This window comes from Strigops habroptila, chromosome 12, assembly GCF_004027225.2.
Source record: "Strigops habroptila isolate Jane chromosome 12, bStrHab1.2.pri, whole genome shotgun sequence".
Taxonomy (NCBI): Eukaryota; Metazoa; Chordata; class Aves; order Psittaciformes; family Psittacidae; genus Strigops; species Strigops habroptila.
This window is the reverse complement of record NC_044288.2, coordinates 4,514,848-4,536,343: the sequence shown is the minus strand read 5'-3', so window position 1 is coordinate 4,536,343 and position 21,496 is coordinate 4,514,848. Positions and strand designations below refer to the sequence as shown.

The 21,496-nt window shown below is 53.4% G+C and overlaps 3 protein-coding genes across 5 annotated transcripts; 1 reads left to right on the top strand and 2 right to left on the bottom strand.

Annotated features, from left to right (window-relative positions):
- Positions 1–70: 70 nt before the first annotated feature.
- On the bottom strand, positions 71–4,609 carry GPATCH3 (G-patch domain containing 3). The gene is made up of 7 exons (XM_030504640.2): positions 4,256–4,609; positions 3,584–4,002; positions 2,103–2,277; positions 1,675–1,734; positions 1,278–1,399; positions 978–1,105; positions 71–412 (listed from the first exon to the last, which is right to left on the bottom strand). Exons 1-7 carry the CDS (start codon positions 4,605–4,607, stop codon positions 193–195), a joined length of 1,476 nt encoding a protein of 491 aa, XP_030360500.1. The 5' UTR covers positions 4,608–4,609; the 3' UTR covers positions 71–192.
- An 873-nt stretch (positions 4,610–5,482) lies between these two features.
- NR0B2 (nuclear receptor subfamily 0 group B member 2) lies at positions 5,483–9,007 on the bottom strand. Of its 2 annotated transcripts, XM_030504175.1 has the most exons (3): positions 8,683–9,007; positions 7,014–8,311; positions 5,483–6,610 (listed from the first exon to the last, which is right to left on the bottom strand). In XM_030504175.1, exons 2-3 carry the CDS (start codon positions 7,540–7,542, stop codon positions 6,339–6,341), a joined length of 801 nt encoding a protein of 266 aa, XP_030360035.1. In that variant the 5' UTR covers positions 7,543–8,311; positions 8,683–9,007; the 3' UTR covers positions 5,483–6,338. The 2 variants fall into 2 exon arrangements, with proteins under 2 accessions (XP_030360035.1, XP_030360034.1); XM_030504174.1 differs by having other exon boundaries at positions 7,014–8,917.
- Positions 9,008–9,099: 92 nt separating this feature from the next.
- NUDC (nuclear distribution C, dynein complex regulator) lies at positions 9,100–17,749 on the top strand. 2 transcript variants are annotated; one of them, XM_030504172.1, is made up of 9 exons: positions 9,100–9,268; positions 10,429–10,506; positions 12,346–12,546; positions 12,966–13,049; positions 13,203–13,316; positions 13,769–13,963; positions 14,562–14,645; positions 15,050–15,168; positions 16,875–17,749. In XM_030504172.1, exons 1-9 carry the CDS (start codon positions 9,173–9,175, stop codon positions 16,924–16,926), a joined length of 1,023 nt encoding a protein of 340 aa, XP_030360032.1. In that variant the 5' UTR covers positions 9,100–9,172; the 3' UTR covers positions 16,927–17,749. The 2 variants fall into 2 exon arrangements, with proteins under 2 accessions (XP_030360032.1, XP_030360031.1); XM_030504171.1 differs by having other exon boundaries at positions 9,103–9,268; positions 12,963–13,049.
- The last annotated feature ends 3,747 nt before the right edge of the window (positions 17,750–21,496 follow it).

Sequence of the window (21,496 nt, the reverse complement as noted above, 5' to 3'; positions counted from 1 at the left end):
GACCAGTGCTATTTCCCCTCATCGGAGTAGTTCAATTAGGGTGAAAAAAAAAAACCACTAACACAATTTGTTACAAGTCTGTAGTTCTTCTAAAAATAAATATAAAACCACCCTGCTCCAAACCTGAGACCAGGAGCCAGCCCGTGCTCAGCAGGAGCGGAACCAGCCCAAAGGCTCTGTGACAGTCTCTGCTCAGCGTGACTGGGCCCTGAAGCTCTGCAGAGCGCGATGGGATGCCCGGACAAATGCCATGTCCTGCCTGTACTTCATGGCAGTGGGTGGCTGGCGCCTGAGCAGCTGGTCACCACTGTCCTTTGGGTCAGGGTCATCGTAGATGGTTGAGATGAGGATGGGAGCGTCTCGCCGGGGCTTTTTCACCCTGCTGAAAGTTGGCAGCTTCTCCCCGTGGTACCTAGAAGAAGGAAGCAGGAAATGTTTGGTCCCACATCGCTGAGGCAGACAGATAGCCCTGTGCATCCCAGCTCCTTTCCTTCACCTGCTGCACAGGAGAAGTGTCCTTGTAATAAGGATTCTTGTCCTGTTCCTGGCTGTGAGATTGCTGTAGAAGAGCCAGCCCTCACAGTGAAGCACAGCACCACACAAAGCCTCCAATCCCTTCCCCTGAGAAGGTAGGGCTGAGATGCACAGCTACAGCTCAGGTAGCTGGGGCTCTCCCTACCAGAATACCATAGCAGAGGTGACCCTCAGTCCACAAGCACAGTTCTCCCTTTGTGTTTGTGTGCTGCACAAACCTGCAAGTGATTCCAGTTCTACTCTAACACCACAAGCTCCTGTAAGGAGCACTGGACCATCAGGAACAGCAGCATATTTGGCTCTGGAGAACTGTGGCAGGCCCTGCCACCAGCTGCACGAAGGCAGATCCCTGCTCTTCTGCAGCCAGTTAGCTGCTGTGTCAGCCCAGAGGGCCCAGGCAGAAGCTCTGAACACCACCCAGCAGGGCAGGGTTGGGTACTTACCCCAGCCCCCTCTTACATCTGGGGTTCTGACCCTCGTTGTCCAGAGCTTCAGCCATTCCGGAGTTGCTGGTCCCCAGCCCCAGCCCCTCCATCCAGCCCTGCTGCTCCAGCACCTTCCTGCCAAAGCCCTGGGGAGAAAGGAAAAAAACCATCACAGAGTTGTTGGACAAAGCCCATCCTCATCTTCTGCAGAATGCTCTGCCCCTTCTAAGACCTCTCCTCTCCCTAAGCCACGAGCACTGCCACCTCTGCCCTTCCTGCCCTGCTCCATCCCCTCCTGAGCCTGTATCCAGAGCTCACCTTGGTGTATCTCTCAAAGGCGCCAATCTGCAGCCTTGAAACAGACCCATCCTCCAAACCATCCCGGAGTCGCTGTTCCAGCTGCATCTGGACAAAGTCCCGAGCATCCTTATCGCCTCCATCTAGGGAGAAAGAAGCAAGAGTCAGAGCAGCACAGCTCAGGAAAGCTGTTCACTACCATCATTTCCCCCAGAGCATCACGCAACAAGGAGGCAGAACCTGTTCTTTTTGGCAAGTGTCACTGCCAGACAAGAAGAAACGTTGTTTGATGTACACTGACGTCTTGGACGCTTTCAAAGGATGACAAAGCCAAAGAGTTCCTCACTGCAGAAATTCTGCAGGGTCAGAGTTTCCCAACCTCCCTGGTTTCCTGAGGGGGGGGTTCAGCTCAAGATACCTTTGTCATAGTAGATGCTCATGTCCACATCCCAGTCATCCGCAGTTTGCTCATCGAAGTCTGCCAAGAGAAAGGAAACAAGAGTTTTGGGGATGGCTGTGGAAGTCTGACACAGAAGAGCTGTTTGCTGGTGGCCCAGATCTCTATTTTCTCCAACAAAACGGGAAGGAAATGGTATTAGAAACTCTGCACACCACAGTGCTTACACCACAGGCTGCCAGCACAACCACTGGGGTCTCTGGTGACCGGATTGAACCACTGCAGGTTTTGTGATCGAGGGAAGGTTTAAAAAGCAATGGCAAGATGCCCACATCTGCAGCTGATGGGGAGTGCTCCTATGGGGTCACACCTGATTTACCTGCAGGGCTGGGCCCCCCCCAGCTCGTGGTGGTTAGTTTGTGGCTCAGTGACACAAACACCAACATTACCTCCGTTCTTCTCCTGCCAGTACTGAGCATCTGTGTAGAAGACAAGGCCAGAGCCGCCTTTCTCCCACTTCAGCTCAATCTCCTCTTCAAAGAGCCTCTCCTCCACACGGTCCTGCTGGGTCACATCCTCGTACAGAGCCTCGTGGCGCTCCCATTCCTCACAGGTATCATTGTCCTGCAAAGGCGATGGAGAAAGTTGGGTGCCAGACAGCACACAGCCTCCCCCGTTGCCCTCACCCTCACGGCCCATCACAACCCCTTCCCTATGAAACAGCTTTGTCGACAGAGCTCGCCTCAGCCTGCTGCTTTCAGGCACTAACATGACCAGCACTGATGACTTCATTCCCCTGACTAATGCCATCTTCAGAGTCAGCAGACAGAAGTGGTGAAAAATACCACATCACACCCACTTCACAGCATGCTTTCAGCAGCGGACTCACTCTGCAACACAAAGATGCCCATGTAAGGAGCAGGTGTGTTGGACGTAAAGTCAGCACTAGCAACAAATTAATTCCACTCCTGTTGATCCCTAAAGAGATTGTGTTGGCTCCAGGGAAGCAGCTCACTGGCACGGACACGGATCACACTGACAGCTTTACTGCTGCCTGCCCACTTCGGGGTAGAGTCCTGTAAAGAAGACACTAACCAGCTGAGGAACAGCCAAAAGAATGGCTGGAGATCCAGGAAACACCCTGTGAGAAACAGCTACAGGAGTCTGCTTAGTCTGGAGAAGAAAAGACTGAATACAAAACTTGTAAAGGAGGGAACAAAGCGTTCCCTGTGTCCGCTGTTGCTAGGAGAACCTTCTGGCATAAAATTGCAGCAAAGATTTGGCATCTAAGCTAATTCTGGTGTAGCAAAGAAAAGGGAAAGGCTTGCCTCAGGATTGTGCTGGCTCTGTAATGACAGAGGGCTGTAACAACAGGCTAGACAGGCGTCTGTCAGGTGGAGGGAAGGGAGAAAGTCTCTGGAGAGCCTGTCCAGCCCAGTTTTCTAGGAGTATCTTTGCCACGAAAGCCATTTTTCTCAGAACTACTAACTTCAAGCCCAGGAGCAATCAAGGTCAACCATTTGTACAGCTCCACGTGTCGTTTCCAGCACATAAACGGCCTCCCAAATCTCATTTACAAGCAACAGCAGAGCTGGGCCAATCTGCCACGCAGCAGGGCAGGGATCTGCTCCTGTAGCACCAGCCTCCTCCTGTGCCTGCTCCTCTGCACCAAACCCTTTGGGCTCAAGCCCTACAACCAGCTTGATGTGCACAAGCAGTTTTGGAGGTGTTAATGCCCACACACTGTTCAGGCGCCAAGGGGCTCGGTGCACCAAGACGTGAACAACCTTATGTTAACACTGTTTTCAGACAAGCAATTTGTCCAATACAATTGAAAGATGAAACATGAGCTCTGAGAGAGCTGTATCGTCCCCCCCAGCTGTGCAGCGGCACTGGACAACTCTGGATGGTGCTAGAAACATCCACTTACATCATCCGAGTGCGACTGCTCTTCCTCCTTCTCCTGCTCCTCCTCATCTTCCTCAGCACTGGCTGGTTGAGTCACCCCAGATCTTGCCACGGGCCCCTCTTCCTCTGTGATCTCATCCCCCGTAGCAGTGTAAACTCTTTCTTCTTCTATAACTGTCTCAGTGTCCTGGTATTTAAAAGGCACATTCCCATACCTACGGGATGAGCCTGTCTTCGGAAAATCCAGCTGCAATTTCTTGATAATCCAGGGAGGCAGCCTGCAGGCCCGGATCAGCTCCATGAAAACCTTCACGGGGGTGCCCACGTTCCCATAAGGCATGAAGGAAGGAGGGTTGAACTCAGGCAACCGCTTCAAGTCTTCTTCTGCAATAGACTCGCCTGCAACCGGCTTGTCCCCGCTGCAGAGAGACGCCTCTGTGCCTGCAGGAGGGAAGGAATGGCTTTGTGAGGGCACATACTCCACCACAGAGGGGTAAAGCAGGGCTCGCCCAGGCAGGAGAGGGATAAGCAGGCTCCAAACCGACTCTTCTTGCCTCAGGAAGGGTTTAACGCCTTAAGAAAGCTCCGTGAGGGGTTTGAACACTCAGGTTGGCACCTGCGGGAGCCCAACGGACCCCCCCAGACCCATCAGGGGAGACCCGACCCGACCCCCCCTATCCCCCGGTGCTCGTACCTGCGCCGCGGCTGAGGCGGACCCTGCGGATGAGGCAGCGGCCGGGCAGCGAGGCACCGCCGGGCCCGACCCACCGCTTGCCCGAGTACATGCGGACGAAGCGGCGGGCGCGGCCGGGCTGCACGGCCACCAGGCAGGAGCAAGTGCGCGGCGCCGCGGCCTCCTCAGCGCTCCCCGCCGGCCGCGGGCGCTCGGGGCGGTGTCGGTAGTGGAAGCAGAGGAAGCCGCCGGCCTCTATGAACTGGCTGAAGTAGGAGCGGAGCTGTGCGGAGCGCAGCGCGGCCGGGATGCCGCTCACCAGGCAGTACCGAGCGGTGCCGCCATTACCGGCGGTACTCGTGGGCGCCGCCATCTTGCCCCGCCGGCACGCCGCGCTCTGATGACGTCGGCTGCGGAGTGGGCGCCGCCTGGTGGCCAGGAGGGGTTAGGGGAGGTCTGGGGGTGGCCACAGGTAGGGGGTCACAAGCCATGGGGGTGCTGGGGGTCTCGGAGCCCCCCATGCCATGCAGTACAGCCCCATGCAAGGGGCTTGCTCCCTTGGTGAAGCCCCAGCGCCATGTGTCCCACCATGGAGGGGTGTCCCTGCAGCATCAGACCTGCCCCATGGGCAGTGACACAGCAGGCGGGGCAGCGCACAGCGATCCCTGTCCCAGGGGCTGGTGGGACCGGGGGCAGGATGGAGGCACCGGGGGTTCTCCCCTGTGCCTGGTTTGGGGTAACTCTGGCACCCGCATGCCATGACTCACACACGTGTCACCAGGCTCGGGGCTGCCCATGGGCCTCATCCGGTGACTCATGCACTCCCTGCCCCATGGAAAACGGCCGTCATGGGGCTGAGATCACCTTGGAAGCCTCTGTCCCTGCTCAGTGGTGGGCTGAGGTGTTTCCATGGGCAGGAGGGGGACGGAAAGAGGGGAGGCTTCACCCAACACCTTGGCTGGGCTGGGCACGGCCCCGGGGATGGCGTTTGAGCCTATTGGCAGCCGCGTGTGCATCCAGGTGAGTCAGAGCATCCACTTCTGACACCACCAGTGGGCCGGGAGCCCTGGGTGAGGCTCAGCGCCTGGAGAACGGCGAATTCCTTGTGTCCCATCACAACGCTCCCTCCCCACGGCAAGGCAGATGGATTTCTATGGAACGCCCCTTTCCATTGGAGCATCCTCTCCACGCCATCCGTTTTTTCTAGCCCCCCTCAGAAAGTGAACCCCAGCTCTAGCAAATCACCACCACGTTCCAAAACATAAACTGTTTTATTAAAAAAATAATTTATTACGTCTTATATACAAACCACAGAATGTTTCCTTATAAAATACTGACATCTAACTTGTGGCAGAAGCTGCAGGCAGGAGGAACGAGCTCTCCAGGCTGTATCTCCAACGAGGGATCTTTGGTTTTACTGCTAAACCAGCTCAGTTCAGCTCCACAGTGTTTGCAGCTTGGGGTTTGCTCACTGGCTCACAGAGGTGAGCCCACGGCCCCAAATGCTCTTAGTAAGCAAGCAGTCCTGTGGCATTTCATGGTCTTAGAGAGAAAAGAGTCTTAGTGTAAAAGAGGGAAATCTGCACACCCTGCAAGATTTAATACTGGCTTTTCCCCTTTTGGTGCCTTAGAAGATCTTTCATGAGCAGTTCTAAGACTTCGAGCACAATAAACAGACCAAGACTTCACCCAGACCTAATCCCACCATGTTTGGATTGGGAAGCGATGCTGAGGACGTGCCTCAACACCACAGAATCAAGCTGTTAGTTGAGGATAAACCTCATCGCCTGGAGTTAACAGCAAAATGCACATTGATTTCAATGGGATCAAGGATTCATTGAGTGAAAACCAGGCTGGGCTCTAACCTGCCCTGCTCCATGCTCTGTTCACAGGTGCCTGAAACGGAGACCAAGAGCTGCTGTAAACACCAGCTGAATGGGAGCAGTTTCTCTGCCTGCTCTGCTGCAGCCCGGCAGAATCCTCCTGCCTCATCCCTAACACAATCCCTGCAGAGTCCAAGGCTAAATCCCTGCTCCCAGATTCACTTCCCTCACCTGGCGAGGCGTGGGGAGCACCCCTGGGGCTGGGGGCTGAGCGTGGCTCCTCAGCACGCCGCAGGAGCCACCTGCCTGCCCGTTATCTCATAGAGCATTTCGGCGAGGAGCTCCATGATGTCCGCGTTGCCGATGATGGGTCGGAAGAAGAGATCCGTGATGAGGGCAGGAGGGATGGATTTCAAGGTGGAGGCGATCAGCAAAATGTGGGCGAAGCGGCCCTGGTCCTCGGGGTGCAGGGGCTGCAGCACCTCCTGAAGCGCTCGCTGGGCTTCCTGCTGCAGGCTCTCGATGTAGAGGGAGGCCCTCAGCCCAGGGACGTCTGCCGAGGGACAGGGGGAAAGAGTGATGAAGGAGGCTGGAAAAGCGCCCCAGCTTTTGCCCATCCCACCCTTCTCCTTCCCTATTTCTCAGAAGGGCTCTCCAAGGCCATGCTAATGAGGTGTATGCAGCACTATGGAGTTGTAGCTATTCCAGGGTTGTTGTTTGAAGGAGGAAAAGAAATTAACTGGGTAAACTGCTCAATCCTGGGGTGCTTTAGTGCCTGCAGGGCAGGCAAAGCTCTGACATCCCTCCTCCCCGGACTTTTGGTAGTGATCAGTGTTAAGAATGAGGTAACGGGATGCTCTGAGGGTCCCCAAGCCAAGAGGCACATGTGGAGATGCCGATGGGAACAGTGTGAGCTCTCCCACCTGCAGGCAGAGCCATGAGCACTGGGCACTCACCAGGATTGAAGAGAATGGCTCCCTTCAGGTAGGCGTACTCCTTGGGGCTCAGGTCCAGGCTCCAGAAGGTGTTGAGGCAGCACTGCAGCCGCTGCACAGCCACCAGCGTGGGCTGTGTCCACTCAGGCTCCTGCCGTTTGCTTTGCCCATCGAGGAGGATCTTCTTGAGCATGCTGGGGGCTGGGGTCTCCATCACCTCGAAGGTCACCATCTCCTGGACCAGCCCCAGGAGGAAAAGGGGGACCCAGCAGCTGTCCAGCAGCAGGAGCTGGTCCTCTCGTGGCAGCAGGTTGAAGGAAGGGAGGTTTTTCATGAAGCTGATGGTCTTTACCAGCACGTTGGAGGCCGCCTGGCAGGTGACGTGGGGCGTGCGGAGGCAGACGGTGCGGCGCTGGTGGCAGAGGCAGCGCTGCTGCGCTGGGCTGTGGCTGAGGTTCTGGCTGAGGAGGGTGTAGAGGATGGCGGTGTGCTTGTCCTCACTGTGGCACTGGCACCTCTCACAGTCCATGTCCATGCTGCTGCTGGTCATAGCCAAACCGAGCGGCTGGATCCTCAGCAAAACTCAGCTCCTGCTACAGCAGATGGGAGAGAGACATAAAATCCCTCCTAAACCGTCCGCCGCAGGCTGGATTCTCCCGGTCCTCCCAGCTCTGCCAGCCCATAGCTGCTCAAACCCACCCTTATAAGGCCGGGCCAGCAGTGAAACACCCCTCCACAGCCTTGACCGCGCTGTGATTAAGCAGTCATTATAACAGCCCAACCACCCGCCGTCCCCGGGCTGATTGGCCGGGGCAAAGTTGTTTTCTGCACTGTGTCAACGGCCGTTTTCTCAATGAAGCAGCAAAGGAAAGGGCCAGTGGGTTGGGCGACCTTATCACCATTACCCAAACAGTGCAAACAAAGTCATTAACCCAGGCTGTACCATGGCACCAAGGCCTCTGCGCTGCTGGCAATGTCACTGCCAGCGGGGTCACACACACTCGTCTGGGGCCTCCCCTCCATGACCTGAGTGCTCCGGCCTTGGAATGAGCAACCTGGAAGTTGTTTTATCAGCGGCTGTTTGCCTGACCTTGCTGAGGAGGCTCTGGTTGTTAGAGAGGAGGAAGAGAGAGCCGGTGAGCCATGGGCTGTGGCAGTCAGCCCCAGGCGAGGCACATCGATCGGTTTCGGGTCTCTCCGGGGAAGTGCAGGGCAGGAGAAGGGCAAATTCTTGGGTTTTCACCGGAATTACTGAGTGGTTTTATCCATTGCCCAGCAGGAATTGAGTCAGGGAAGCAGCAGCTTCTAACCGTGGATTTCTAAAGGGGTGGTGGGAGAAGGAGGGATGCCTGTGGCACAGAGGGAGACACACACCCCTAACCCTAACACACACAGGGATGGCAAAAAATACCCCATTTGAAGGAGCAATCAGATAGGGGCAACTCATTTTACCTTTCATCAGCACCATGGGCTGCCAGCCCTCATGCACAGCAGCACGCTTTGGGTTGTACAGGGAAGGCTCAGTGTGGCACAGACACAGAATCAACGAGGTTGGAAAACACCTTTAAGACCACCGAGTCCACCCATCACCCCAGGACCACCATTAACCCGCGTCCCTGAGGGCACACCAGCACATGGGTGGCGTGTAAGTCAGGAGATATAACAGCGGGAGGATTCGGGTTTATTTTACCTTCTCTGTTACTCCATCTTCTCCCCCGGGGAGGAGAGAAAACGAGACCAGACCGCTCCAAGCCACCTCCTGCCCCTTGAGCAGTCCCTGCTCTTCATCCTCCCTATCCGTGTACCAGGACCATACTCCAGCACCCCACGCCGGTGCCGAGACAGGACCCGGGCTCGCCGGTGATGGGGGACACGGGGGCAGAGCCGGTGTCCCCGGGAGGGCAGAGCAAGGCCCGGCAGGGACCGAGACCCCGCACAGGCCCGGAGGCCTCCACCGACCTTTCTGGAAAGGCCCGGCCAGGCCGTTGCTATAGCAACCGGACCCCGCGCCCCGCGTCCCGCCCCCCTCCTCCAACTGATTGGTTGCGACTGGTGTCAATCAGCGAAGAGACGCTCTGGGATTGGTGGATGTGGGAAGTGCGCGTTTGCCTTTCCGTTGGCGCCGGTTCCGCTTCCGGCTGCCGGTGTGAGGGGCTGAGGCGGGCGGCGCGGCGGGCGCCATGGGGCTGAGCGCGGAGGATGCGGCGGAGCAGGAGGATCGCTTCGACGGCATGCTGCTCGCCATGGCACAGCAGCACCACGGCGGCGTGCGCGAGGTAGCGCCGCCGGCACCGGGAGGCAGCGGCGGGAGCTTCTCCGTATTCCCGAAGGGGAACGGGGACGGGGGAGGAGCGGGACCGGGAGGAGCGAGTGGGAAAGGGCGGGGGGGGTAGAGTGTGGAGGGCCCGGTCTTCCCCGGTCCCGGCGGTGCATGGGAGGCACGTGTGCGCCTCCCCCTCTTCCTCCTCCCAGAGCGGCCCGGGCCTGCGCCAGCCCCGGGGAGCGCGGAGCAGCCGCCCGTTAATTAACGCGGGGTTAATAAGCGGGGGTGAGGAGCTCCGGCCGGCGGAGGTACAGGGTGAGCAGGGCGACACCAAAGCAGAACACCCGAGGGGAGGCTCGGTTCCTGCCGCCCCCCACTTGCCCAGCCTCAGGGGCCCCCTGGGAGCTGATGGGGGGGGTTGGACTGGACCGTGAAGTGCACTTGAACGTGGTGCCCTCCTCGGGGATAGGGCTCTGGTGCTCCCCGAGTGGTCAGGGCCTGCTCTTCCAAAGGGCTAGGAAGCAGAGGAATGGTTTGGGGAAACAGCCATTATAACAGCTGCTTGTGCTGCAGGGAAACTTCCCGTTGAAATATGGACAGGACAGAATTCCTGGGAAATAAAGATAAGCCACGTCCACCAAGAGTATGGATATCCATAGGGGTGTTTGGGGGTGCCAGTTCAAAACTGCCATTTCCATGAGGTATCTGGAAGCCAGAGAGTTGTAAAAATGAACAGGAGGGTGAGTTTGCACACTTTGAAGGTTTAAGTGTCCAAAGAAGCAAAGTACAGTATGTGTGTATATCTCCCTATGTGTATAGATGCACATACGTACACATACCCACCCGAATTCCTGCCTCAGATAACACCTTGGGGTGTTGGAGTAGCTGTGTCTCCAAGGTGACCCAACAATAAACTGCTCGCCCTTTCCTCATGTCAACCACACAAATGCCTCTTCTGAACACTGGGAATCCCAGAGCTGGGTCTTCACAAAAGGATGTTTTCTCTGGGAAACGGCCATGGGGCTGATTTCAGTGTGATCCTGGTACATGGATAGGGAGGATGAAGAACAGAGGCTGCTCGAGAGACAGGAGGTGGCTTGGAGTGATGTGGTCTCATTGCTCTTTCTTTCTCTCCTGCCCTTCTCCCACCCCCTTCCCTCTTTTCCCTCCCAGCTTGTGAACACGTTCTTTAGTTTCCTGAGGCGTAAAACGGATTTCTTCACCGGGGGAGAAGATGGAGTAGCAGAGAAGGTAAAAAACCCCAAATCCTTTTATGTCTTCTCACTTACATGCCACCTCTGTCTGTGCCATACTGAACCTTCCCTGCCTGAACAGCCCAAAGCATTCCAATGTGCTTGGGGACACTATGATGCTGATGAAACACATTGCTGGAGCAAGGTAAAATGAGTTGCCCCTATCTGATTGCTCCTTCAAATGGTACCAATGGTGTGGCAGGTTCTTTTGCCACGCTCTGGCCAAAGGCTTGTTTGGAAAGCAAATCTGCCAGACACACTGACTTAACGGTGACACACACCGTGGTGTTGATAACCCCACGTTACCTTGTTTGTTCATCGCAGAAAAAGCACAAAGTCCACGTCTCTGCACCGGTGACTGCACCTTTGTCTCCATCTGCGGAGCCTGGATGGAGCTGGGGAGCAAGCCTGGGGGTCCTCAGGCAGCCTGAACTCCTCACCCAGCTCCAGAGCTGAAAAGCTCAGTTGTTTCGCTGCAGAGCAATAACATTCAGAGCATTCACACATGAACTGGCCAGACTTTCCTGCTTGTATTTACCAATATAGCAGTTGTTCCCCTTCCTGGACTGCTGGAACTCCAGCAAATCGGGTGCTGCTGCTGTGTTGAAGGTGTTAGGGTAGATGTTAGTTGCTAACACAGTGAGTAATGTATCTTGTCTAGTATCTAAAGAGACAAAATGAAAGCAGGAAAAGAGGATGGTTTCAAAGCAAGAAAGATGAAGCCTGCTGTCATTTTTCTTTGACTAAAGAACAAATTTCCCCGAATTCCTGGGCGTGCTCCCAGGGAGTGAAACCAGAGGAGCATTTCAGAGATGACACTGGCTGGTGATCCTGGCTACTGTTGTTGGCAGCTCCATAGAAATCTGTGTCTGTGCCTGTAAAAGGACAGCGTGTCCTTAGGTGGTACCTGTTAAAATGCTGTATGGTCTTCTGAAAAGGTGCTCAATGCAGTCTCTGACACCACAGTAACTGCACCAAAAATGGAAGAAACTGCTTCTCTGAAGCAGAAATACTTTGTGGTGCTTACAAAACTCCAAGGTGTGGATGCTTTGAGCTGATTTAGAAAAGCAGTGAGCCCCCGTGAAAGTTTCTGGGGTATATATAAACCAGCACCTGCTCCCCCTGCCTAAGAAATCCCTCCAGTTCCTTTTCTTGGGATCTGTCTACGCTGTTTTCCGGAGCAAACTTCAGTTCTTATACGTGCTGCTTTGCACAGTGCTCCTGGTGTTATCGACTGTGGGGCAGTTGCTCTGGCTTCCTGCCTATGTACTCAGCTTCCCTGCTGAGCAGCACAGCCCTTTGCATCAGAGACCTTGACATTTTGCTTTTCACAGTCACAACAACATGAGGTTTGGGAGTGGATTTATGTAGGAACTCACCCCTGAGTGTAAAACATGGAGCTTTTCAAGTGTTTCTCCTCTAAATCGTGACACTAAATATCCATCTGGAAAAGCCCAGTCATGGGAAAGGTCAGAAGTAGGTAAAAAAGCTTGGATCTGGTGTCTGTGTCCTTCCAGCTGTGCTGTCCAAGATGGAGTAGCTGTTAAATGGCTGGGTTAGGCATGTGCTCATCCTCCTGGAACTGCAGAAAGGGAGAATTGTTATTTCCCTGTTATCTCCAGGAGAATCCCTGTGTAAGGAAGAAGTAGGAAGGGCTACATTGAAATCCTCTTTAAGTTTTCTGCTACTCTAGATTTTCAGTCAAAAGACTGGAGTGAAAAGGAAGGGAAAAGTCACAACAACAAATGTTCTCCTCAGTAGACAGCGAGTTGGCTTCATTTGGGTTTGAAAAAGCAGTGGTTGTTTAGACCCCTTTGGTGCTGTTCCTGTCTTCCAGCTGATCACAGACACCTTCAACCATCACAACAAACTGGCTCAGAAGGAGCGGAAGGAGAAGAAGGCTCGTCAGGAGGCAGAGCGGCGCGAAAAGGCAGAGAGAGCCGCGAAACTTGCGAAGGAAAAGCAAGAAGCAAACGAGCCAAGGATTAAGGAACTTACAGATGAGGAAGCAGAAAGGCTGCAGCTGGAAATCAACCAGGTAAAAGTGATGGCTGGTGCCTGCAGGTACCATCTGGGTCATCTCCTTCACTGGCCTGCATGTAGTTCTGGGAGCAGTGAGGGGTTAAAATGGCTCAAACTTGTTCCTTTGCAGTGTCAACCGTTGCATTTTCACCTGGATTCTCCTATAACTCACTCTGCTTTTCTGCTTCAGCAAGCTCTCTGATTGTAGCAACACCCTCTGCTACGGTCATCCGAAGCTGTAAGGACCAAGGGAGTCCTCCCCTTGGCAGTGCTGCTTTCCTGTAACCCTGTTCTAAGGGCTAAAATTTCTTCAGTGCAGGTCGGAGTCCTGCTCTTTGGCTTCAGCTGAAGAGGTTGAGGCCACCTAGTGTCAGATCAGCAAGTAACACAAAGTGCCAACTTTGGGCTGAAGGTGTTTGTTCTCTTTTTAAGCAGAAGAAAGAGGCACAAGGACAGGTTAACAGTGTCCCAGTGAAACCCTCGGAGGATGAAGGTGAATCTTCAGATTCTAACAAACAGGTAAAGCTCATTTAGGGGCTTTATTTTAGGCTGAGAGAAATATGTTTCTGGACAACCCTGAGAACTTTGAATGGGAAGGGGTGTCCAGTCTGGCATTCTTTAAGAACCACACACTTAATTCCAATCTTCTTTACACCTTAAATTGTTGCTTAGGAAACGGATGATGAAGAGGAAGATGAGAAGGACAAAGGAAAACTTAAACCCAATTCTGGCAATGGAGCTGACCTTCCAAATTATAGATGGACACAGACTCTTTCAGAACTCGATGTAAGCATTGCGTTATTACCAGGATCTGAGGAATCTGAGATAGGGACTAAGAGCAGATGCTCTAAGAACAGTGGAGCCAATGCCCTGGATCTCAGCTGCCTGTGGGACACTCTTAGCTGTATTTAACAGCAGCATTTCAATAGCTGGGAGAGAACTTGGCAACTAAATCAGATTGCCCAGAAGCTGTAGTTAACTTTACCAACCCTTGGTCTTGTTTTAACAAGACATTAAAATCTTCCCTTTTATGGTTCCTTTGATTTATTGGCCATCCTGCTGCCAAACTTACTCTTGCATCCTTTCACCTCCTGCTCACTCAGTACTCCAAGGAAAATATTCCATGTTCTGTCTTTACTCTGGTGAAACCAAGGCAGAAAGTCTTAGAACAGTAGCATGAGAGGGTGAGGAGAGTCTTCACTGCTCAGCTCCTGAAATCTGCTTTGTGTCTGCTCCAGCTGGCCATCCCTTTCAAGGTGAACTTCAGGTTGAAGGGGAAGGACATGGTGGTGGATATCCAGAGACGGCGCCTCAAAGTTGGCCTGAAGGGCCATTCGCCTGTCATTGATGGAGAGCTTTTCAATGAAGTGAAGGTGGAGGAGAGCTCCTGGCTCATTGAAGATGGCAAAACAGTCACTGTGCACCTGGAGAAGGTAAAGCAGAATGAATCAGGGAGGATTCAGACTTGTCTGCTTCTTCCCTGGTGAAATTAGTCTGGGAATAGTCTGACAAATAGTCTGAAAATAGTCTGACAAAACCTGTAAAAGCCCTGGGCTTTGTCAGCTGAAACAGAACTGTGCTTATCCCTGCTACAAGGTCAGGGCTGCTGCTGGAAGTGGGGTTTTGCAGGTTCCCCCTGTCTTCAGCCTAACTTCATACTAGTCCAGGATATCAAATTGCTCAGCTGGAAGGAGATCAGTCATTTTAAAGTTGTTCCTTAATGGAATAATGCCATGTTTTGACATCTGTTAGTGACATGAAAACCCAAGGACAGACTTTATTATTATGTCCCTTATTGTGTCCCTTCTGGGCCTCTCCAGGCAATTTGATTGCAGTCTCCTTTATGTCGTGCCAAAGGTGACATCTGACATGCTCTCAAGTTTCCCAGTTGTGGAAATTCAGGCTACCTAAAGTGGTTCAGAATGAAAGCTGTACCCTTTATCCATGTTCAGATTTTTCCTGTGGCTGAGGCATAAAATTCCTAGAGCAAGCCGAGGAGAAATAAAATACTTTTGCTACTTCATCCTTCAGATCAACAAGATGGAATGGTGGAACAAACTCGTCTCCACAGACCCAGAAATCAACACCAAGAAAATTAATCCAGAGAACTCAAAGGTAAGAGCTCCCCCTGGTTTACTGAATGGAGCCTTCTCATACATGAACATTAATGTGCCCCCAAAACTTCAAGTGAATGAAGCTGAGTTTATAAATTAGTATTTCTGCAGCCTGTGCACACAGCAAAGCATAACCTCAGTATATAGAATCATTAGGGTTTAAAAGGACCTTAAAGCTCATCCAGTTCCAACCCCCTGCCACAGGCAGGGACACCTTCCACTAGAGCAGGTTGCTCCAAGCCCCTGTGTCCAACCTGGCCTTGAACACTGCCAGGGATGGGGCAGCCACAGCTTCTCTGGTCACCCTGTATTTGTAAGCTCAGTGTATTCATGTTCTCTGCAAGCAGGGTGCATGGATGGGTTGAGACAAGTTATTCCACTTTTAATCAAAGTCCTCGCTTTTAGTTGTCAGACCTGGACAGTGAAACTCGCAGTATGGTGGAGAAAATGATGTATGATCAGCGACAGAAATCCATGGGCCTCCCCACATCTGATGAACAGAAGAAGCAAGACATCTTGAAAAAGTGAGCAGACCTCATTAATTTGGGGGTTTTTCCTTCCCCAAGCTCCTCTCCTCTTCCTCTTTGACACAAATACGTGAGCAGAAAACAGGCTGGCCTTCAATCCTACCTGTGTTCCCAACTGCAGTTACGCAGGCATTGAATTGTTGGCCAACCACCAGTGTCTATAAAAGCCCGTGGGGGTAGAAAGCATAACGGGAAATTCTGGGAATAGCCTAGCTCTGGAATTGTCCTAATCTGCTGACTGCACGTCCAGGAAGCATGTTTGGGACTGGAGGTCCCATCTCTACTGAACTTTAACATGATCTTGATTGATTTCTAATCTCCCTCTTCTCTGTAGCCCAGATAATCTCCCCTCCCTGCAGACTTGCCACCAGCCTGCTGTCTCCGAGCCAATAGCACTTTTATGTCTTTACTGCCTTGTTTGGCATAAATGCACCTTGGCAGGAAGGTTACTCACGGAGCTCCCAAGGCCATGTGGGGAGGTGTGGAGGCAATTCTGGGTCAAGCAGCTTCTTCAGCAAGTGCAAACCCACAGCTTATCTTCAGGGTTGGAAAGAGGATCAGTGTCGCAGGCCTGACTCCTCTTCTTCCTTGGCTTATCTGTAGTGGCAGAAGCTTCGCTCTGATCAGTACGGCGGAGGGTGAAGCTGCTTTGGAGCAGAGGCCACACTTCCTTAGTGCCTGTGTGTTTAGTGGAGTGGGAGGTAGCCCTGTCCTCCTGGGAAGTCCACATGCAGGATGCCTCGCTGGCAAGGTCACTTGTTCAGTGCTCTGAAGCTGGACTTGTGTGCAGGTTGGCTGGCAAAGAACAAGAGAGGATGTTTAGACTTTGTTCAGGCCAAAGTAGACTCGCTGACACCCAGGTGGGTCCTAATCTCTGCCTGTGAAGCCCATCTGGCTGCTAAACAAGGACACTGCTCTCGCAGTACCTACTTCCATGGAAATGGAAAGTGGAAATGCTGTGGTGGCATTTCAGGGGAAACCAGGAGAGGAGAGCATGGAGGAAGACAGAGGCCTGCCCTTAATTTGTGCATGAATCCTCCATGTGGTCCCGTGTTGTGTCCCTTGGTGAACTGCAGGGCAGAGGAGGAAGCCAGGAGCTTCTCTGTGCACTAATTACTCCTGATCACTCAGAGGCACTGTGTATTGTTCTCAGAACCTTCTGATGTGGCAACCTGAGTCCAAATAGTCCTGTCTGCTGGCATTGCAGTACATGTGAAATTAGGTTGCACCTAGCCTGAAACCAGATTTCTCTGGTCACGTCCTTCATGAGTTTTCACTGTCACAGCACTGGAGATACACCCCATGCCCCCAGGAATGCTTAAGTTAACAAGTTTGATCTTAAATCGTAATCTGCTCTCACCATCTCCCCTCTGCCCTGCAATCTGTCATTCCTGCTACGTGTCTGTCCGAGGGGTAACAGCTAAAGGGTGTGTGTTTGATAATTAATAACTCCCATGTGTCTGGACTTGCTGACCTCCATGGCTGGTGGACTTCTGATACCACTGACCCGAGGAAGAAGTTTGTAGTGTGGGGACTGTGTCCCAAGGAGCTCAGCAGAACAGTCCCTGCCCTGCTGGGTGTGGGGACAAAGCAAACTTGACAGTGCAGGAAGTAGGGATGCCTTTTCCCCCCCTGCAGCAGCCAAGCTATTCTGTGGCTCCTGCTGACTCATACCCAAGCTCTTGTCTTTGTTTTCCTTGCAGGTTCATGGAACAGCATCCAGAAATGGACTTTTCAAAAGCTAAATTCAACTGAGCCCTCCCCTTCTCCCCCCTCTTTCAGTCAGCCCATCGAATGGGGCAGGATACGTATTGCTGGACATCCCTTACCTTGGGCGAGTAGACACTTGAGCATCCCCACCCGAGCTTGCAGTGGAGGCAGCCTCACAAAGTCATCCTCAGTTGTCCTGTGTTGAGCACAACACAAGGCTGCAGCAGCTCTAGTTGAAACCATCTGAGACACTTTCCAAAAGGCAGTTAAGAGAGGAGGGGTTAGAGCAAAAAGAGAGTTAGAGCAACAAGAGCCAGACTTGAGAGGTTCTGGGACATATCTTAATGTATCACTTAGCTTTGTCTCCTGGCTCTTCAGAGCTGCTCATCCACCCTTTGCCGGTGCAGTTTGGCAGTAGGTACTCCTGAGTTTTTACTCCCTTCCCCTCAGCTTCCTGCTCTTCTGTGAAAACAAGGGTCAGTTTATTTTGTAAAAGAAGTCTCCTTCTGCCTCCTTGGGAAGGGAAAACACCAGTCTAAAACCCCCAGCTATTGCAGTGGAGACAGACTCTGCTCCTCCTTTGCTGCTGCTTGTAGTCTGGAGGGGTTGATCTGCTACCCTGTGGTAAGGGAAGGCTGGAGAGCCTGTGGTTGTGGGCAGGGGAGAGCATGGGGGTGTCTTTGGGGGGGCTCTTCTTGCTGGGACTGTGTCTCCTGCCTCTTTCCCAAGAGCCTCTTCACCTGCTGACTACTGACAGGCGCTGCTGTGTTTCCTGAGCTCCTGCTGCCAAGTGGCATTCCTCTGCATGTTCATATCCTGTTAAACTGCACTGCAACATAAAGGAAAAAAGAAAAGTGGCTTATTTCCAGGTAGAATGTGTGGTTTCTCCTGCAGGGGTGTGAGAAGGGAGGGGGCAATGCCTCCAGGCTCCCTGCCTGGCCAAGGAGAGGCAGTTGGAGCCTCATGTCTCACTCCTGAGTCCTGCTGAACTCCAGACTCCACTGAAACACTCGGGGCTGACCAAGCCCCATTGCTCCAAGCACTGCTCTCCACGTAGCAGCACATGACTGTGCTGAAGAAGCCACCCTTGCCCCAGGTCTCCTTTATGATGAGCTAACAAGGAAAGTCCTTTGCAGGCTACCCCAGATCCCTGCTGCTGTGGTTCTTGTCTCTGCTTCCCCGAAACATTTCCACCTCCTACCAGAGGGAGTGGGCACAAACGGCTGAAAAACCAGCTTGGGCAAAGTCCAGCCTGGCACTGCACCTGGCCTGCTTGGGTTTAGTGCTTTTTTTGCCACAATAGGACATTGTTTGCATTTAATCTCCCAGTTTTATAGCCTCTTGGGGTCAAAAACCAGCACGCACCCACCCACTTGAGCAGTGACATTGTAGGTGAGGAAGGACCCAGGTTGGGGCGGCTGCATTGGGATCCTTGTGTGCCTGTTCATCTTACAACTGTCTGTGCTTTGGCCATGGTAAAACAGCAGCATCTTGGAGATGCTTTGCCCTGGGGTGAGGGTACCTGGCAGTGTCTGTGCTGCACTGGGGTGCAGGTGAGCTGGCAGGGCTGTGATGAGTTTCACCCTGTTCTCAGCTATGTCAGAGCACTGCTGCTGCTACCTGGAGTCGCTGGAGATCAAGGGAGCCGGTTGGGCTCTGTTCCTGCAGCAGGATCCAAGGCTGCAAACGGGGCCGGTTCTACATCACACACAGACACAGAGTTCATGGCACCACCCCGAGCCCAGCCTGAGCTTTGTTGCTTCACCACCTCAGCCCTGTAACCAGCACCAGAAACCCTGACTCTGACCTGAGCCGCTCGCGGGCCTGGATCAGCGGGTGGCTGGTACACGGCGTTGTGGTGCCTGCGCTACGTGTGGCGCTCCCTCTGTGTCACCAAACCCCAAATCCCGGGGCTGTTCTGTCCTCAGCCCCTGCAGGCTCGTGGCTCACGGGAGCCTCAGCAGTGCTCAGGGTAATGGCATCTGTGACACTCCAAATCTGGCAGTTCAGGCTGGTGGCACCTGAAAGAAGACAGAGTGAAGACAGGGAAAAGGCAGTGGCAGGAGCCCCCGAGGAAGCAGAGAGGGAGGTTTTGGGGGGTGAAGGAACGTCATTTGGCCTTCCAGGCAGGCCAAGGGAAAAGGCAAACATTCCTAGGAGGATGGGGCTATCACTATGGCTCCAGACACAGAGCAGGTGAATGCCCGGGACTGTGTTTGTGATCCCAGGTTGATTCCAGCACTACCCCTGGACTTCAACCCTTCCAGCCAGCGGAATAGAAGGTGTTTCTCCTGATGGCCTTGTGGTCTGCAAACATCCAGCTGCCACTGACCTTCCCCCAGGCCAAGGGGAATCAAAAGCACCCTTTTGCTTCCAAAAAACAGTTTTCCCTGGAATAAACCATGCCAAGCAGGACAGCTCTGCTCTGAGAAGCTGCAGAAGTGGCTTAAAGCATGCGAAGCCCCACCTCAGTCTGAGTTACTGGAGACCACAGCAGGGAAACACTGAGCACCACTGGAAACGCAACCCTGCAAATCCATCCTCTGCTCCCAGCAGTTTCCCTGCCCAAGCCCCAGCAGAGCAGGGAAGGTGCCTTTGCTTTTCTACACCCAAGTTTAGTCACCTGGAGAAGCCGTTTGGGTGCTGCCACCCGCCGGAGCCGCAGCAGAGCACAGCCCAGAGCTCCTGCACCCGCCTGGCTCCTCATCTCCTCTAAGGGCAGACCCTCGAAGGGGTGCAGGCTCTGCAGAGGATGTTCCATAGGGTAAAGGCTTCCCCCAGTCTTTCTTTTTCCTTCCTTCCTCTCCTCTCAACAGCAGCTCTTGGCTTAGCTTAATGACTATTGCAGGTCAGACCATTTGGGGAACAGCTCAGCCTGCTTTGGAAAGAGCAATGAAACAGCAAAACCCCTACGAGGCAAACAGAGGCACTGGGTATCGAACATTACTTTGAGGAGAAGCCACAGCTCCTCTGTTACTGCCAAGGCTGTGAAGAATTAGTGTCAATCCATCCACTTTCTAACTCCTAAACCACACTAAAATCAGTAATTCAGGGTGTGGATGGGGAGATTGATTTCTTTAGCACTCAAAGAACCACTCCCAGCAGGTCTGATGCTGGCAGTGGGGTGCCTTGGGCTGTGCAGTACATTGGATCCTGCTGAAGTCACTACAGAACAGCACACCCGTGGCATGGTGAGGACACCGTGAGTCTCTGGAGAGTCTCCTGGCAAAACCAAGCCAAATAAAACTCAATGTCTTCAGGAAAAGAAAGGTGCTGAGTCAGGCTCCCAGAAGGAAGTACCTGTGTGGAAAGAGCACGTTTACGTGCACGCAGCGGGGTAAAAGCACTCCTGTGTTTGTAAGATCCCCACTTGGGCAACCAGCTCCTGCCAGATCATTGCAGGACACTCCACAGAGCAAAACCCACCACAGCAACAGCCCAGGCAGCTTGATCAGCAGCAAAGACAACCTTCAGCAGACAAACCCCGCTGTGGGTTCATTCCATGTGTGGCTGTGAGCAAGAAAACCCATGATCCGCACAGTGAACTCAAAAGCAGGAGAGCTGGCGAACCCAGGACTGAGAGCAGAGACTGACCAGCCACAGCATTATAGTTTAAAATGCAAAGCTTTCAGATCTTACCAGGAATTGCAGTGATCCCACAGCAGCAGTTTGGAAGCAGTGCTTTAGGGCAGTGGATGAGCTCAGAGCAGAGCTGCACTGAGCAGGGATTGGACTCAAATCCCCCAAAACCAGCCTTTTCCCAAGGATTTGATGGGCCCAAGAGAAGCAGAAGCAATACTGTCTGTTACAGCCGCTCAGTCACTTTGGTCACGGGAATGAGCGCTGAGGAATGACATCCCGCTTCCAGGAAAAGCACTGGAGGGGTTCAGAGAGGAAGGGTAGGCAGAGGGCAGGAAAGTGTGGCCCAGGCTTGCCCAGGGAACTAGCAGGGAACTAGTTTAGGAGCAGGCGGGGACAGCAGAGGCAGCGGTGGCACGGCCACAGCCCCACACAGGCTGCGGGAGGTGAGCCAACGAGCTGCTGCTGGCAGCCTTTGCCCCACTTCCCTGGGGCCCCAACCAGCTGGTTCAAGGGCACCAGGCACTAGAACATCTCCTCTGGAGACCCTTCCCAGAGAGAAAGCAGCATTTACCTGTTCATGGCTTGAAAATCCTCCCAGGAAACACATCTGACACAGCTGCAGCGGGCTGTGCCCGGTGCCGAAGGGTGGGTTGAACCTGGTCTTCATTTAAGAGAAGTGGGATAGAACAGGCAGGGGACCATGTGCAGAAGGACTCAAGTTTGGGGTCAAGTCTTCTGCCTGCCTGCATGGACCAGACAAATCCTTAACAGACTAAACTTAAGGAAAACAAAAAGAAGGGGTTAATGCCAATCCTTCACCCCATCCACCCTCTTCTGCCTGGAGGTGTCCTATGCACCGAGGGGAAAAAACCCACCACAACCACCTCCCTGTGTCCTCTGCTCAGGGAGGGTGAGGGAAGGGCAGTGGCAGGGAATGGGGCTCTGCAGATCATCAGCTGTGAAATTAGAAAGTACAAAACTGGTCCTTCAGGTCACAGGAGCAGAAAGTGAGCCAACATCCCCCCCTGCAAGC

Bases quoted from the DNA above. Each gene is read 5' to 3' on its own strand.
- GPATCH3 (XM_030504640.2), bottom strand. From the start codon at position 4,607: ATGGCGGCGCCCACGAGTACCGCCGGTAATGGCGGCACCGCTCGGTAC. The intron at 1,400-1,674 runs GTATCTTGAGCT...CTTTCTCCCTAG, and splicing joins GAGCATCTACTATGACAAAG to ATGGAGGCGATAAGGATGCT. The intron at 413-977 runs GTAAGTACCCAA...TCCTTCTTCTAG, and splicing joins AGATGTAAGAGGGGGCTGGG to GTACCACGGGGAGAAGCTGC.
- NR0B2 (XM_030504175.1), bottom strand. From the start codon at position 7,542: ATGACCAGCAGCAGCATGGACATGGACTGTGAGAGGTGCCAGTGCCAC. The intron at 6,611-7,013 runs GTGAGTGCCCAG...GTCCCTCGGCAG, and splicing joins AGCCATTCTCTTCAATCCTG to ACGTCCCTGGGCTGAGGGCC.
- NUDC (XM_030504171.1), top strand. From the start codon at position 9,173: ATGGGGCTGAGCGCGGAGGATGCGGCGGAGCAGGAGGATCGCTTCGAC. The intron at 13,317-13,768 runs GTAAGCATTGCG...TGTCTGCTCCAG, and splicing joins AGACTCTTTCAGAACTCGAT to CTGGCCATCCCTTTCAAGGT. The intron at 14,646-15,049 runs GTAAGAGCTCCC...CCTCGCTTTTAG, and splicing joins TTAATCCAGAGAACTCAAAG to TTGTCAGACCTGGACAGTGA.